The sequence below is a fragment of the Oenanthe melanoleuca genome, chromosome 17, assembly GCF_029582105.1.
Source record: "Oenanthe melanoleuca isolate GR-GAL-2019-014 chromosome 17, OMel1.0, whole genome shotgun sequence".
Classification (NCBI taxonomy): domain Eukaryota; kingdom Metazoa; phylum Chordata; class Aves; order Passeriformes; family Muscicapidae; genus Oenanthe; species Oenanthe melanoleuca.
This window is the reverse complement of record NC_079350.1, coordinates 2535635-2548641: the sequence shown is the minus strand read 5'-3', so window position 1 is coordinate 2548641 and position 13007 is coordinate 2535635. Positions and strand designations below refer to the sequence as shown.

At 55.1% G+C, this 13007-nt stretch overlaps 1 protein-coding gene across 2 annotated transcripts in view; it reads right to left on the bottom strand.

Annotated features, from left to right (window-relative positions):
• The window catches only part of KCNT1 (potassium sodium-activated channel subfamily T member 1), an 81913-nt gene that overhangs the window by 14770 nt on the left and 54136 nt on the right, over window positions 1–13007 (bottom strand). For both annotated transcript variants that reach the window (XM_056505357.1, XM_056505359.1), the window contains exons 3-18: window positions 9476–9555; window positions 8504–8603; window positions 7374–7430; window positions 7020–7068; window positions 6818–6877; window positions 6042–6116; window positions 5617–5700; window positions 5146–5240; window positions 4144–4324; window positions 3902–4066; window positions 2971–3107; window positions 2758–2821; window positions 2316–2424; window positions 2040–2148; window positions 883–1032; window positions 488–720 (exon numbers count right to left, since the gene is read on the bottom strand). In XM_056505357.1, coding sequence (XP_056361332.1) covers window positions 488–720; window positions 883–1032; window positions 2040–2148; window positions 2316–2424; window positions 2758–2821; window positions 2971–3107; window positions 3902–4066; window positions 4144–4324; window positions 5146–5240; window positions 5617–5700; window positions 6042–6116; window positions 6818–6877; window positions 7020–7068; window positions 7374–7430; window positions 8504–8603; window positions 9476–9555 — 1748 coding nt within the window. The remainder of the gene's footprint in view (window positions 1–487; window positions 721–882; window positions 1033–2039; window positions 2149–2315; window positions 2425–2757; window positions 2822–2970; window positions 3108–3901; window positions 4067–4143; window positions 4325–5145; window positions 5241–5616; window positions 5701–6041; window positions 6117–6817; window positions 6878–7019; window positions 7069–7373; window positions 7431–8503; window positions 8604–9475; window positions 9556–13007) is intronic.

Genomic DNA, 13007 nt, shown 5'->3' with positions numbered 1-13007 from the left:
AAATATAATGTGCTCGTGTGGCTCAGCTCCTCCAAAACTTGTTCTCCCCAGATACAAGAGGGAAGTAATGACTCATGGTATTTTTCACTTGCACAAATGCACCGCTCGCTGCAGAGAAAACTACACTCTTCCTGGGCTTGGGAATCATAAATGTGATTTAGGATGTGCCCCACGGCACTTCTTCTTCCAGCCTTGGAAATAACTGAGGGCTAAATCCAGGCTTGGGGCATTTATGCAAATACCCTTAATGATAATGGACATCACGAGGTTTAATAATGATATTTGAGCTTGCTGAGAGCACCCGGGGTGCAAGGAAATGCGTATTTTACTGGGGAGATGACCGGGGGAGAGGATGCAAAGGGGTTTTCAGTGGTGGTGGGGAGGGCATGGCAGGGAGTGCACAAAACCAAGCACGGGGGAGGAAAGGAAAGGAACCCAAAGGTGGGGGAGGTGTGGGGTGTGCAGGCTCCTGCTGCCCCAGACTCACCCATGCTGGCGATGATGCTGTGCACGGGCAGCCGCGAGGGGCCGTCGTAGCTGCCCGCGAACCCCTTCTTCTTCTGCTTCTCCTCCTGCTTGAAGATGAAGGCAGAGTTCTCCTCCTTGGTGATGTTGATGTAGAAGCAGGTGTCGGACGCTGCCATGATGTGCCTCGGGCCGGGGTTCAGCAGGATGCTCTTGTTCTCCTCCCTCCGGATGCCGATCAGGCAGACGCCGTACCTGAGCCGGGAGCAGGGAACGGGAATTCCCGGCAGGACAAAAACCCCTCCGGGGCATTGTCCCTGCACAGAGGAGCTCGAAGAGCGCTCAGCCCCAGCTCTGACCCCCAGGCACGCAGATCCCCCTGCCCATCTCCCCCTGCCCACCACTCCCTGCCCTCACTTCTTGTGTGCGTGGAAGGCAGCGTAGGTGAAGCTCTTCCCCTCGTACTCCATGAAGAATTTGCTGTCCCCCATGCGGATGTGATAGACCTCATTGCCCGAGCAGCGCCCGTACATCCTCTGCCACTGCTCCGGGGACTCCTGGCCCTCCCTGCAACCACAGCAGCAGCATCAGGAGAGACCCTGCAGGGCTGGGATGGGACCCCCGAATTTGGGATGGGACCCCCTGGTTCTGGGATGGGACCCCCTGGAGCTGGGATGGGACCCCCGAATTTGGGATGGGACCCCCTGGTTCTGGGATGGGACCCCCTGGAGCTGGGATGGGATCCCCTGGAGCTGGGATGGGACCCCCTGGAGCTGGGATGGGACCCCCTGGAGCTGGGATGGGATCCCCTGGAGCTGGGATGGGACCCCCTGGAGCTGGGATGGGACCCCCTGGAGCTGGGATGGGAGTCCCTGGAGCTGGGATGGGACCCCCTGGTTCTGGGATGGGACCCCAGAACTCCAGCCAGATCCCAGGGCACAGCACCAATAATCTCTGGAGCTGGCCAGGAGCCTGAGGGCAGGGAGGTGACAGTGACACATCGCCACGGCTGGTGAGGATGAGCTCGTTTTCATTTTGGGTTTTTAGTGCCTTTTTATTTAACGAGGGCTCCTGCAGAGTGCAGAGGGAGGGTTCAGAGCCCGTGTTGGCAAACAACTCCAAGCATGGGGTGAGAGGCATCTGGCAAGGATGTTTCATAACTGTTTTGATGGCATTTTACCCAAAATTCAGACATTTCTGACTGCCCAAGGAGTGCAGGGCACACAGCACTGCCCTCCTGTGCTGGCAGAGCTCCTTCCAGCCATGCTGGATATATACAAAAAAAACCCCAGCAAGGTCTGGGGCTGCTTGTGCTGTGAATTCACCTTCCTGCCAGCAGGACCTCGCCAAAACAAAGATATTTTTATCTCTTTATTTCACTTCTATCTGGAAAGCTTGTGTTGCCCAGCCCAACTGCACTGTGGTGCCCTTACAATGTGCCAATCTTGACCTGCATGGGGGACTCAGATCCATCCCAGACTCCCACCCTCTATCCCTGAGCTCAGAGGCCTCAGTTGTGCTGTTCCTCCAGGCTCGGGCAGGGACGGGCAGGGACGGGCAGGGACAGCACTCACTGGCCACGGGAGGTGTGCACCAGCAGCGTGATGAGGGTGGAGGTGGCAGGGCAGACACAGTTCAGTGCCAGCATGGCGTATTTGCACTCCTCTTCACACACAACGTGATCTGAAAGGCAGAGGGGACCATCAGGGGGGAGGGGGGACAGAGGGGTTCCCTGGCTGGCAGTGCCCAGGAATTTTAGGGTGGTGTTGGGCACTGGGTGTTTCCTCCTCCTGCCAGTCCAGGAGAGCTCTCAGATGAGCAAGAGCTGCTGTGCAGCTGCTCCAACTCACCAGCAAACTTGACATGGAATTTATTTTCTGGCTTTAAGATCTGAACGTAGAGAGGACAGTTTGGAGCAAAGTCTTTGACAGCCCAGGCCCTCAGGATGGTCTGGTGGTCCTGGACAAGGACAAGAGCAACAAGAGTTACTTGGTGATGGTTTATTTTCCCCATGGCTTCTACACTTGGGATGAACTGCAAAGCACCCAGCCACCCCAGAGACCTACAGCAAGGGCTGGTTCCCTGGAAGCCAGCACTGATGGGAAAGCAGAAGAAAGGTGAGCCCATAGGGGCTCAGCCACCACTGTGCTGCTGCATGTCCCTGTGCCACCCCAAAGCTCTCCATGGCACTCAGCCCCTTCCCAGCACCCTCCTTTGCTGGGCACAGGTGAGATCAACATCACCCCAGTCCCTTCTGCCTGAACAACGCCCCATCCCCACCCTCAGACTCACTGCTGCTGTCCTGTCCACCTCATTCCGGCTGCTGAGAATGAAGCAAGCTTCTCCATTGTCCATCCTGCCAAGAGAGGGCAGTGACCCATGAATTCCCACAGTGCTGGGCACTGCCCCTCCCTGCCGGGCCACTGCCAGCCCTCCCCACAGCCAGCACTGGCACACTAGGGTGACACTCCTCGCTGGGGATGTGCAGGGTGTCCCTCTGCTCACTTGGCTCTCATGAGGTCCTGGTCCTTGAGCGCAGAGCCCTGGAGGTAAATCACCCTCTGGGACCACAGGGGGATCTGCAGCACGCGCCGCACCTGGATGTCCATCTCTGTTGGGCAGAGGATCACCACGTAGTAATCCTGCCAGAGAGAGGCCAGTGGGTCAGTGCCTTGGGTTGCAAAGCAGGATGTGACCAAAAGTTTGTGTTTTATCACCCTCTGGTAAACCCAGCTGGGGCAGTGACCCTGATCTCCTGGCACACATTCTCTGCTCATGGGCCATCTTTAAACCAGCTGGGCAATCATCTTTATCTTCCCACAGCCCATCCTCCCTCCAGGAGATATCTCCTGTTCATGGCCACTGAGTCCCAGGGCATGACTGATAAAATTCCATCATCCCATGGGAGATGCTCCAGCCAGGGGAGCAGCCAAGCCTTTCCTACCCAGATAAAAACTGACATTTGGGACACCAAGGAACCTTCTTCCCACTGGATTCCAGAGGAAAACCAGACCTTTGCACATCATCCCTGGAGCTTCAGAGGAAGCTGCACCTTCTCCAGGAGCACTGCTCCAGCTGAACCACATCTGCCCCTGCAGGAGGATGCAGCCACCATTGAATGGGACTGTGCCAACACCCTGACTGACTGACGGGTGTCAGCTTGGATTCTGACTCTGGCAGGGCTGGGATTGTTCTTTGTAATACTGTATTTCTATTTTAATTTTCCTAGCAAAGAGTTGTTATTCCTCTTCCTCATATCTTTGCCTGAGAGCCCCTTAATTTCAAAATTACAGTAATTTGGATGGAGGGGGTTTACATTCTCCATTTCAAACAGAACCTTCTGCCTTTATTGGCAGACACCTGCCCTCAAACCAGGACAGGGAAGGTCCAGCAGGGCTGTGAGCCCAGCAGCGTGTGCCAGCAGCCTGGTGCCCACCTGCAGGCGTGGGTGGGCGTAGAACTCGTTGAGGAAGTCCATGAGGAGGTCGATTTTGAGGGAGCTGACACAGAGCACCACGTGCTTCTCCGTCTGCGCGCGGTGCCGGCTGTAATTCCCCCCCGACTTCTGCCGCTCCATCCACAGGTAGACGAGCTCCTCGAACTGCAGAGGGCACGGAGCTGATGTCCCCATCGGCAGGGCTGCCCTGGGAAGGGCTCTGAGTCCCTCCCCACCCTAACCTGGAGAGGCAGCACCACCAGGGCCACGCAGATCATGATCACCACGAGGAGCTGGGAAGGCCAAATCTTTGGTGTCACATCTCCGTAGCCCACGGTGGAAAAGGTGACGATGCAGAAATAGAAGGACTTGAAGAGGGAGAGCTTCTCACCTGCTCTTTCTAAATGCTGGATGCCACAGGTCCTGGAAGGGAAAAGCCCCATCACAGCAGGGACTGGCCTGCCCAACAAAGGGCACCAGCCTGCAGCTCAAAGCTAAACACAAGTGTCACCCAAGCCTTCCCGGACCCAAATTGTCCCCCCCTCACCTCCAAATTCACCCAGCAGCAGGGCTGGGAGCACCACTGAGCTCTGAAACAGTATTAGTCATCCCCATCAGAGCATTGCCTTTATTGCCAGAAACTCATGAGCCTAAAAGCCTCATTTCCTCTCCATTCAGCAACTTAATGTGTAATATGCCTCAAACCCAGTCCAAGGGAGCCAGAGGAGAATTCAAAGCCTAACCCAGAGCTAAATAGCCAGTAATGAGCTCTGCTCCTCCTGCCCAGAGGAACACCCTCGATGCTGGCAACGTGCAGGGTAAAGGGCCCAGTTAATTAGCAGGAGCCTGGGTGGGCAATTACACAAATGAGCTCAGAACTGTGACTTGTGGGGGAGGAAGGGCTCGGCTGGACCCTGGGAGTGTGATAGGTTCTGGTGAATGAGGCATCCCTGGTGAATGAGCCACCCCACAGCTGCCCCGGGGGAAACTGCTGTCCCTGCTCTGGCACTCACACCCCCAGCTCCCTCTGACAGCGCCCTCATCCCCACTAACAACCCCAGAAGAAGGGAGGATCATCAGTTTGGCTTAGAAACCCCCTCAGAGTGTTCAGTGTGCTGGGGGACGAAGCAAAGCAGCAAAGCAAAGAGTGAGCCAGAGCCCAGCTCTGCCAGCCACCCCAGATGGGCACAGCTGGACTCCCAGATTCACAAAGGGGGTTCAGAGAAAAGGGGAGCAGCACTCACCCCGTGAAAACGAGACACAGGAGGGTGCAGATCAGGATGAGCACCTGGTTAAACATTGCTGACTGTGTCCTTTGGATGGCTCTGTGCAGATCGTTCTGGGGAGACAGGGAGAGGGGAGGGCTCCCACCAGCTCACAGAGCCCGAGGGAAAAGCCCCCTCCAAGCACCACCTGCTGCCTCCAGCAATGCCCTCCCTCCCTCCCCAGGGAGGGTCAAGGCTGGATTTAGCCCCTGGGAAGGGATGTGCATTCCCATCAGCAGGTCTGGGATCTGCTGCAGTGGGAACAGGGGAATGGCTGGGACACCTCACCCCTGTCACTGTGGTTCAGCCTGAGGGATTCCTGGTCACAGCCTGGCATTCCCAGGCACACCAAGCTCCAAATCCTGCCCCAGAGCTGGGGCAGCCAGGGGTCCCCTCCCAGTCCTGCTGCCCTCCCCATCCCCGAGGAGCTGGACAAAAGGGATCACTCACAATCATGTTCTCCAGGGCATATTTGGCCAGCCAGCAGTTCAGAAACACGGGGATGAACAGATTCCGCAAAGGAGGCCAGAATATCTACAAAAGCAAGGGTTATTCACAGAAAAATCCATGCTCTTTTGAAAAATAGGGTTGTAAACAGCCAATCCTCCCTGCATGGAAGGATCCAAATCCAAGCTGAGGAGAAGCTGCCACCAAACATGGCCCTGCTTCCCTGCCTGCAGCAGAGCAGCTGGAAAGGGAGGATGGATTTTGGGATAACACTCCAGAAAAAGTCATTATACTGTCAAATACTGAAGGAAAAATTCCTGCCAGCCTTAAATACCACTTGGCCAGACACCCATTTTTCTTTATTTCCCCACCAAAAGTGCAGCACTTACACTTAGAGCTGCTTTCAAATGTCACAGGGACACACTCACCGTGATGATGAATGGCACCGTGTTGATCATCTCCAGGATGAAGGAAATGCGAAAAATCTGCTCCCAGATGTTCCCCTGAGGAATTAAAACCCAAGGAGAAAGAAATAAGCTTAAAAATCTGAAGGACAATTAAAACCATCACACTCTGCCACAGACCCTGCTGGAGGAGGGAAATGGGGTGCAGGAACCAGGAGAGGTGCAGTGGTGGTGGCAGGAAACATTCCCAGACTCCTCATTTCTCTCCACAGCCACTACATCCCTCTGTCTGTCACTGCTGCCACCCAGAACTGGGGACAATCAGCACTTCATGCAAGGATGGAGAGTGGCTACAGATTGCTCAGAGCAGGGGGTGATGCAGGGTCTGAGCTCTGCTGCCAGCCCTCCCCTGCTCCCTGAGATGATGTCATTTGCCAAGGTCACTTTTTCTGGCCATTTTAAGGGGCTTTGGTCCAAAGCAGTCAGCTTGTGCCTCTCCTTGTCTGCCTTGGAGCAGTGCCACTCTCTCTGGAGGCAGCAGAGTCACTCTGCCAAGCTCAGGAAACTTGGGATGTGTCAGCCTGACACTAAAAACCTGCTTTAAACAGGTCTGAATTTCTGAGAAAGCACAAAAAGAAGAGATTCTACTCTGCACAACACTTATCCAGCAGCCTGAGGGGGGATGAGAAAGGAAAACACCCAGAGCTGGCTGAGACACTGCCGAGACAAAACCCCTCCTGGGATGCTGCAGGCAGCTCCGAGCTGAGGAATCAGCTCTGGCAGGGGACCTGGCCTCTCACCTTGTAGCTGAGATAGATGAGCAGCATGGTCTCCAGGAAGCTGATGAGGGCAATGCTGACCTGCAGGGACACACAGGAGGCTCCCAGGCTCTCTCCAGGTGCTGGCAGCAGTCAGAGCCCCCGGCCCTGGGGAGCCCCTGGGGGTCACAGAGCTCCAGCCCAGCTCCTCTGGGCTCCTGCACACCCACCCAGGGCTGCTCACCTGCACTGCCCACAGAGGGGTTTTCCTGTCCACCCAAAAGATGTGGGACCTGCAGAGAGAACCCAGAGGGGGTCTGAGCTGTGGCCCAGCTCCCAGGGTTTTTACCCACCCTGAATGCAAACCAAGGCCATCTCTGATTCAGGAGCTGCTGTTCCAGCCCCTGCACTGGAAATAATCCATTCCCAAGGGTGCAGCCACTGGCACTTGCCAATGGATTGATTCTGGGATGCTGCTCCACATCCCTCCAGCAGCCCCATGACCAAGAAGTGGAGGTACCAGCAGCAGCCACCTCCATCCCTTTGCTCCCACATCCCAGCAGAGCTGACCCAAAGCTCTGGAGCAGCTCCCACTCACCAGTTTATGTTTGTGGACTGGTTGAAGGCTGTGTAATTCTGCTTCTCACATTCCCAGCTGGGAGGAAAGAGCAGAGAAAAGCAGTCAGTGAGGAATAGGGATACTTGGATTGATTCCCTGGGATCACAAGGTGCCCTCATGGCTGGGGGAGCACTGCACAACATTTCCATGGATCCTGATTCCTACAGCCAGGGCTTTGCACAGGAAAGGTCTCACCCAGGCAGCCTTGAACATCTCATTACTGGAGGATAAAACCCTCAGGTTTTATCAGCTCCTACCAGAGATGCTGTGGAATGCTGATTCCTCCTGGCACAGGGAGTTGGGAACTGGGAATTACCAGGTTACAATTAGCAAAAAATTGCTGAGCTGCAGCTTCTGGGACAAGGCTGGCTGGGCCCCCAGCGTCCTGCCAGGCAGGCAGCACTGAGCCAAGCTCTCCCTGCCTCGTTGGGAGGGCTGTGCTCCTGCTGGCCAGCCTGGCTGCTGCCTCACTCCCTCAGGAAAATGGAATTCCCTGAGCTGCAGCTGTGCTAGACCTCCCAAGGATGAGCATCCGTGCCCTGCTTCATCCTCACAGGTCTGAAAGCACTTCCAGAACGTGCTTGGTAGTCTGCAGCCTTTACAAGGAGAAAATCAAATTGCCAATTCTCCAAGCTCTTGGGAAAAAAAACCCCAAACCCACATTGTACATGAGCTAAACGAAGCAAGGACACGTTAAAAATGGGCTTATACTGAAACCCAGCACAAAGCTGATGTGGGGAATCATCCATCACCTCAAGGATCCACACAGCACAACACATTCCCTTCTCAAATGCTTAAATGGGATTTAGTGTTAATGTCTTGAAGGGCATCAGCCTTCAGAAAATATTTGCATGGTGAAGCCCTGGAGTCACTGAACTCTCACCATGTCTGAAAGCCACGCTGAGCCCCTGACAGAGCCAGACAGAATTTGGAAATGAACATGAGCATGCCACGAGACACCCTCACGTCCATCCATGGGGTTTGGGCAGGGGCCTCCAGCCTGGGAGGTTTTGTCAAAGTACCAATTCAAAGAGCTGGGGGGAGAAAGCCCATCCCACAGCTGCTGCATCCCCCCTGGGCAGGCTGGGCAGGCGGGGCTGGGCACTCACCAGCCGATGCCCTCCTCGGGGTTGTCCAGCAGCACACGCACGATGTACAGCAGGCACGTCAGCAGCTTCAGGGAGAAGTTGAAGAGCCGGATCCTCAGGCCTGTGTGGAGGGGAGCAGGGATGGGGCAGCACTCAGAGAGCCCTGTGCACACCCACAGCACAGCCCCACAGGCCTGCCCAGCCCAGGAGCCCTCTGATCCTGCAGCACTGCCCAGGCTGTGCCCAGCGCTCCCCGTGCCCTGCCCAGGGCCACACACACAGACACCAACACAAACCAATAACCCTGAGTCAGCTCCTGGCTGACCCCCATAGTGTGAGACACACACGAGGAGCTGCTGGAGTGCATCCCCCCCATTAGCAGCACTGACCACGTTACAACAGCTTGCAGGAGCAGGGAAGGGAGGAAAAGCTGCTGCTTTATCCACTCTGCCTTCCCAGCTGGTTCATGGGGTTATTACTCAAATTACAAGTGAGAAATCCATCACATTTTCATTAAAAACTTCCCCCTGGGCACCCTGTTGTGCTGCTCTCCAGTTTTTTTAACCAGGCAACAGGATGCAGGCAGGAAAAGAAAATGCGAATTTATAAATTAACGAGCAGGCCCCCTCCAGACAGCTAATGACATCTCATAGAAAGAGAATAAAAACACCATTAGTCAAGTGGAGACTAACCCCGATGGCTGGAGCAGGAGTGGGTAACTCACAGCCAGCTTTGCAGTGGGGACATTTGCTCCTTGTCACCCCCCCTGCTCCCAGCCAGGTGCCACAGCTTTTTGTCACGCTGTGGCTGTCCCCAGGGAGCAGAGCGGGCAGGAGGCATCCTCTCCTCCCCCAAACCAAGCTGGCCAAAAAACACCCAGGAGGCAGCAGCCCCGGGCTGGGGACACGCGGGGACAGTGCCACCAGCAGATGGCAATGGCTTCTCGTCCCCGGGGCAGCGCGGCTCGGGCAGGGCTGGGCTCTCGGCACTCACTCGACCGCTGGTTTTTGATGAAGAAGAGCTTCAGCCGCTCCTTGAAGGTGTTTTCATTCACGTAGAACTCGACCTGCACCCTGCGGGGAGAGTCCCCGTCAGTGGGGTGGCAGCAGGAGCCCTGTCCCCCCACGGCTGGGGGACCCCGCTGGCATCCCACAGCGACTCCAGGCTCAGCTCCCGTGCCACTGGATGGACACGGTAACATGGCACTGCCGTGCAGTTTATTAAAAGCTAATTTTACATTTATAGCAAGGATTGAAGGTAAGGAAAAGAGAAACAACACCTTTTGTCTTAGGCACTCTTAAGGATTTAGTAGGTGTTTATCTTTTGTTAGAATTCTTTCTCTTATGTTTACAGTAGAGAAAGGTCTTTAGCTTGGAAAAACACCTTAGTTGAGCTTGAGAAAGTTAGACTGGAAAAATCCTCAGGATTTTTCCCTGGGCCTGTGATAGCCACTGTCTCACAGCCCCAAAGCAGCAGCAGCAGAAGTGACCCTGCGGCCACCAAAGCAGCAGAAGTGACCCCTGGGTCCAGCTCTGCTGGGGGGAACAGGGTTTGGCTTTGTTTCACACACACCCAGCTGGCAGCAGAGTTCCAGACTTCTCCTTCCACACGCACTTCAGGACGCCCAAAACCTCCCAGAAAAGCAGCGGTCGCGGAGCAGCCTCCCCCCGTTTTATCTGCTCCAGCCACCAGGGGCTGCCGAGGACAATGTCCCCAGTGTCCCCAGCGTGTCCTGGCTCTGGCCGTGCCCTGGCTCTTCCTGGGGAGGAGAAACACTCAGCATCCAAGCTGTTAAAAAACAATTCCGCTCTCAAAGGAGAAAATTTCCCTTTGTTGCTAAGATACCACGCTTGGCCATTCCAGAAAAACCCAGGAGCTGACAGCCGACCCCAAACATCGCCTGGCATCCAGGGCCGCTGGAGGCGACTCGTGGGCACGGGGACGGTGCCAGGGCAGAGAGTCACCGGCCAGAACAGGGAGGAGCAGCAGGTGACCCTGGAAATGTCCCATCCACGCCCTCCTTGGCTTCCCCTGCCCACCGAGCCCACCCGCAGCCCCTGCCAGCCCCACACCCCGGCTGGGTGCCCACGGCCCTGGGGATGGCAGGAAACCTGCCGGGGCTGGGGCTCCTCGCCAGGGATGCCAGCCTGGGACCCTGGATGGAGGGAATGCGGGCAAAGCGGGCCCCAGCTCAGCTCGTCCTCTTGTGGCACTTTGGAAACCCCCGCAGCCCTTTGCAAACTCATTTTCATCACCCTAAATCGCGCTGCTCCCGCTGAGAGCCCCAAACGCGAGCGGCTCCGCCCTCGGCTTTCGGCTGAGCAAGACAAAGTCAGCTCCTCACCGTCCGCCCCATAAAGGAGTTCATTAGCAATTATTCCCCTGATCGCTGTTTTTTCCAGCAAGTCCTAAGGAAGTGCTCCTGTTATTACTCCTTTTTTAACTGCTCGCAAAAGGTCACGGAGCCCTCATTAATCAGGCGTGTTCCCCAGGTCAGGGTGAGCGAATTCTCGGGGACAATCGCTGCCATCACACTCCCATCCCGCAGGTCCTGATTTATTGGAAGCAGCTGCTCCTCGCTCTGACACCGAGGGATAAATATTTACCGAGCGTTCACACCCAGCTGATCAGGCAGCAAATTGGGAAAGGGTTTTATGAGACCCTTTGCCCGGGGTGCCTGAAGGGGTGGGGAGGTGGCCAGAGGGGCTTTGCTGCTCACCTGGTTCGTGGCCAGCACGAGAAGGGAGCCCAGACCCCGCTGCAGGGACAGAGCAGCAGAATTTACAAGCCCTGGCTCATCCCCACGATGCATGAGCAGCAAACAGCGTTAATGCAGAGCCTCAAAGCCCAGCCTGAACACGTGTTAAAATTAATCGCTTCCAGAGCCAGACTCAGCAAATCATTCTTCTGTGCCAGGGCATAAATCAGCTGTCACAACTGCTCACAACGCTGCACACAAGATAATTGCTGCTTCTCCTTATTAGAAATGCCCAGGAAGTGCAGGGAGCTGGCTGAGCACCCCATTCATCAGAGTCCCCGAGGATTAAGTGCCTTGAGGAGCTGGAGACTTGAGGGAGCACGATTCCTCTGCCAGACATTTGTCTCGCATCAAAGCAACAAACAGCAACATAAATCTCTGTCACCAGGCAGATGGTTCAGTGATCTGTAGAGCTGGGGCCCACCTCGAGACAATGACTGTAATTGCTGATGGATAAAAGGACTAAATTATCAGATCTAACTTTTTATGATGAAGTAGCCCACATATTCATCCATCCTGATGGCTGCAGGAAGGAGGAACACTGGAAAAACAACAAAAAGCCATGTCTTGACTGGGGGGAACAGGGTGTTTAACACTGCTAAGAGATGAGGAAATGAAAGGATGTGGAAGGAACACGTTCCTGGGCAGAAAAGCTGCCAAGGCTGAGCCCCAGATCCTTGTGGGGGTCCCACTCTGCAGGTGAATCCAACACCCCAGAGCTGTGTGAGGGATGGCTCTTCCCAGGCAGCAGCACCATCCCAAAGTATCAAAGCTCCTACACCATTTCCAGCCGAGGGAAGGAGATGATATCATGTAAAACATAACCTTTAATTTCATTGTCAGGAAGTTAACTGGAAATCAAGATCTAGCAAAACTGACTGCATTATTACCACCCCAAAACACACTGTGACAGCTCTGCCTTCACAGCAGCTCAGCCAGGATGGGGTGTTCAAAGTTATCCTCCCTGCTGCCATGGCTGGGCATCCTCCTCACCAGGGGCATCATCCTCACCTGGGCATCATCCCCACCTGGTCCATTGTCTTGGGTTCAACACAGGAAGTGCTCAGCAATGTGAATTCTGTCCCATCTGTTAACCCAGCTGGGGCAGTGCCCCTGATCTCCTGGCACACATTCTCTGCTCATGGGCCATCTTTAAACCAGCTGGGCAATCATCTTTATCTTCCCACAGCCCATCCTCCCTCCAGGAGATATCTCCTGTTCATGGCCACTGAGTCCCAGGGCATGGCTGATAAAATTCCATCATCCCATGGGAGATGCTCCAGCCAGGGGAGGAGCCAAGCCTTTCCTACCCAGATAAAAACTGAGATTTGGGACACCAAGGAACCTTCTTCCCACTGGATTCCAGAGGAAAACCAGACCTTTGCACATCATCCCTGGAGCTTCAGAGGAAACTGCACCTTCTCCAGGAGCACTGCTCCAGCTGAACCACATCTGCCCCTGCAGGAGGATGCAGCCACCATTGAATGGGACTGTGCCAACACCCTGACTGACTGACGGGTGTCAGCTTGGATTCTGACTCTGGCAGGGCTGGGATTGTTCTGTGTAATACTGCATTGCTATTTTAATTCTCCTAGTAAAGAACTGTTATTCCTAATTCCCATATCTTTGCCTGAGAGCCCCTTAATTTCAAAATTATAATAATAATTTGGAGGGAGGGGGTTTCCATTCTCCTTTATTGGCAGACACCTGTCCTTCAAACCAGGACAGGCATCCTTCCTACCTGGGGCATCATCCCCACCTGGAGCA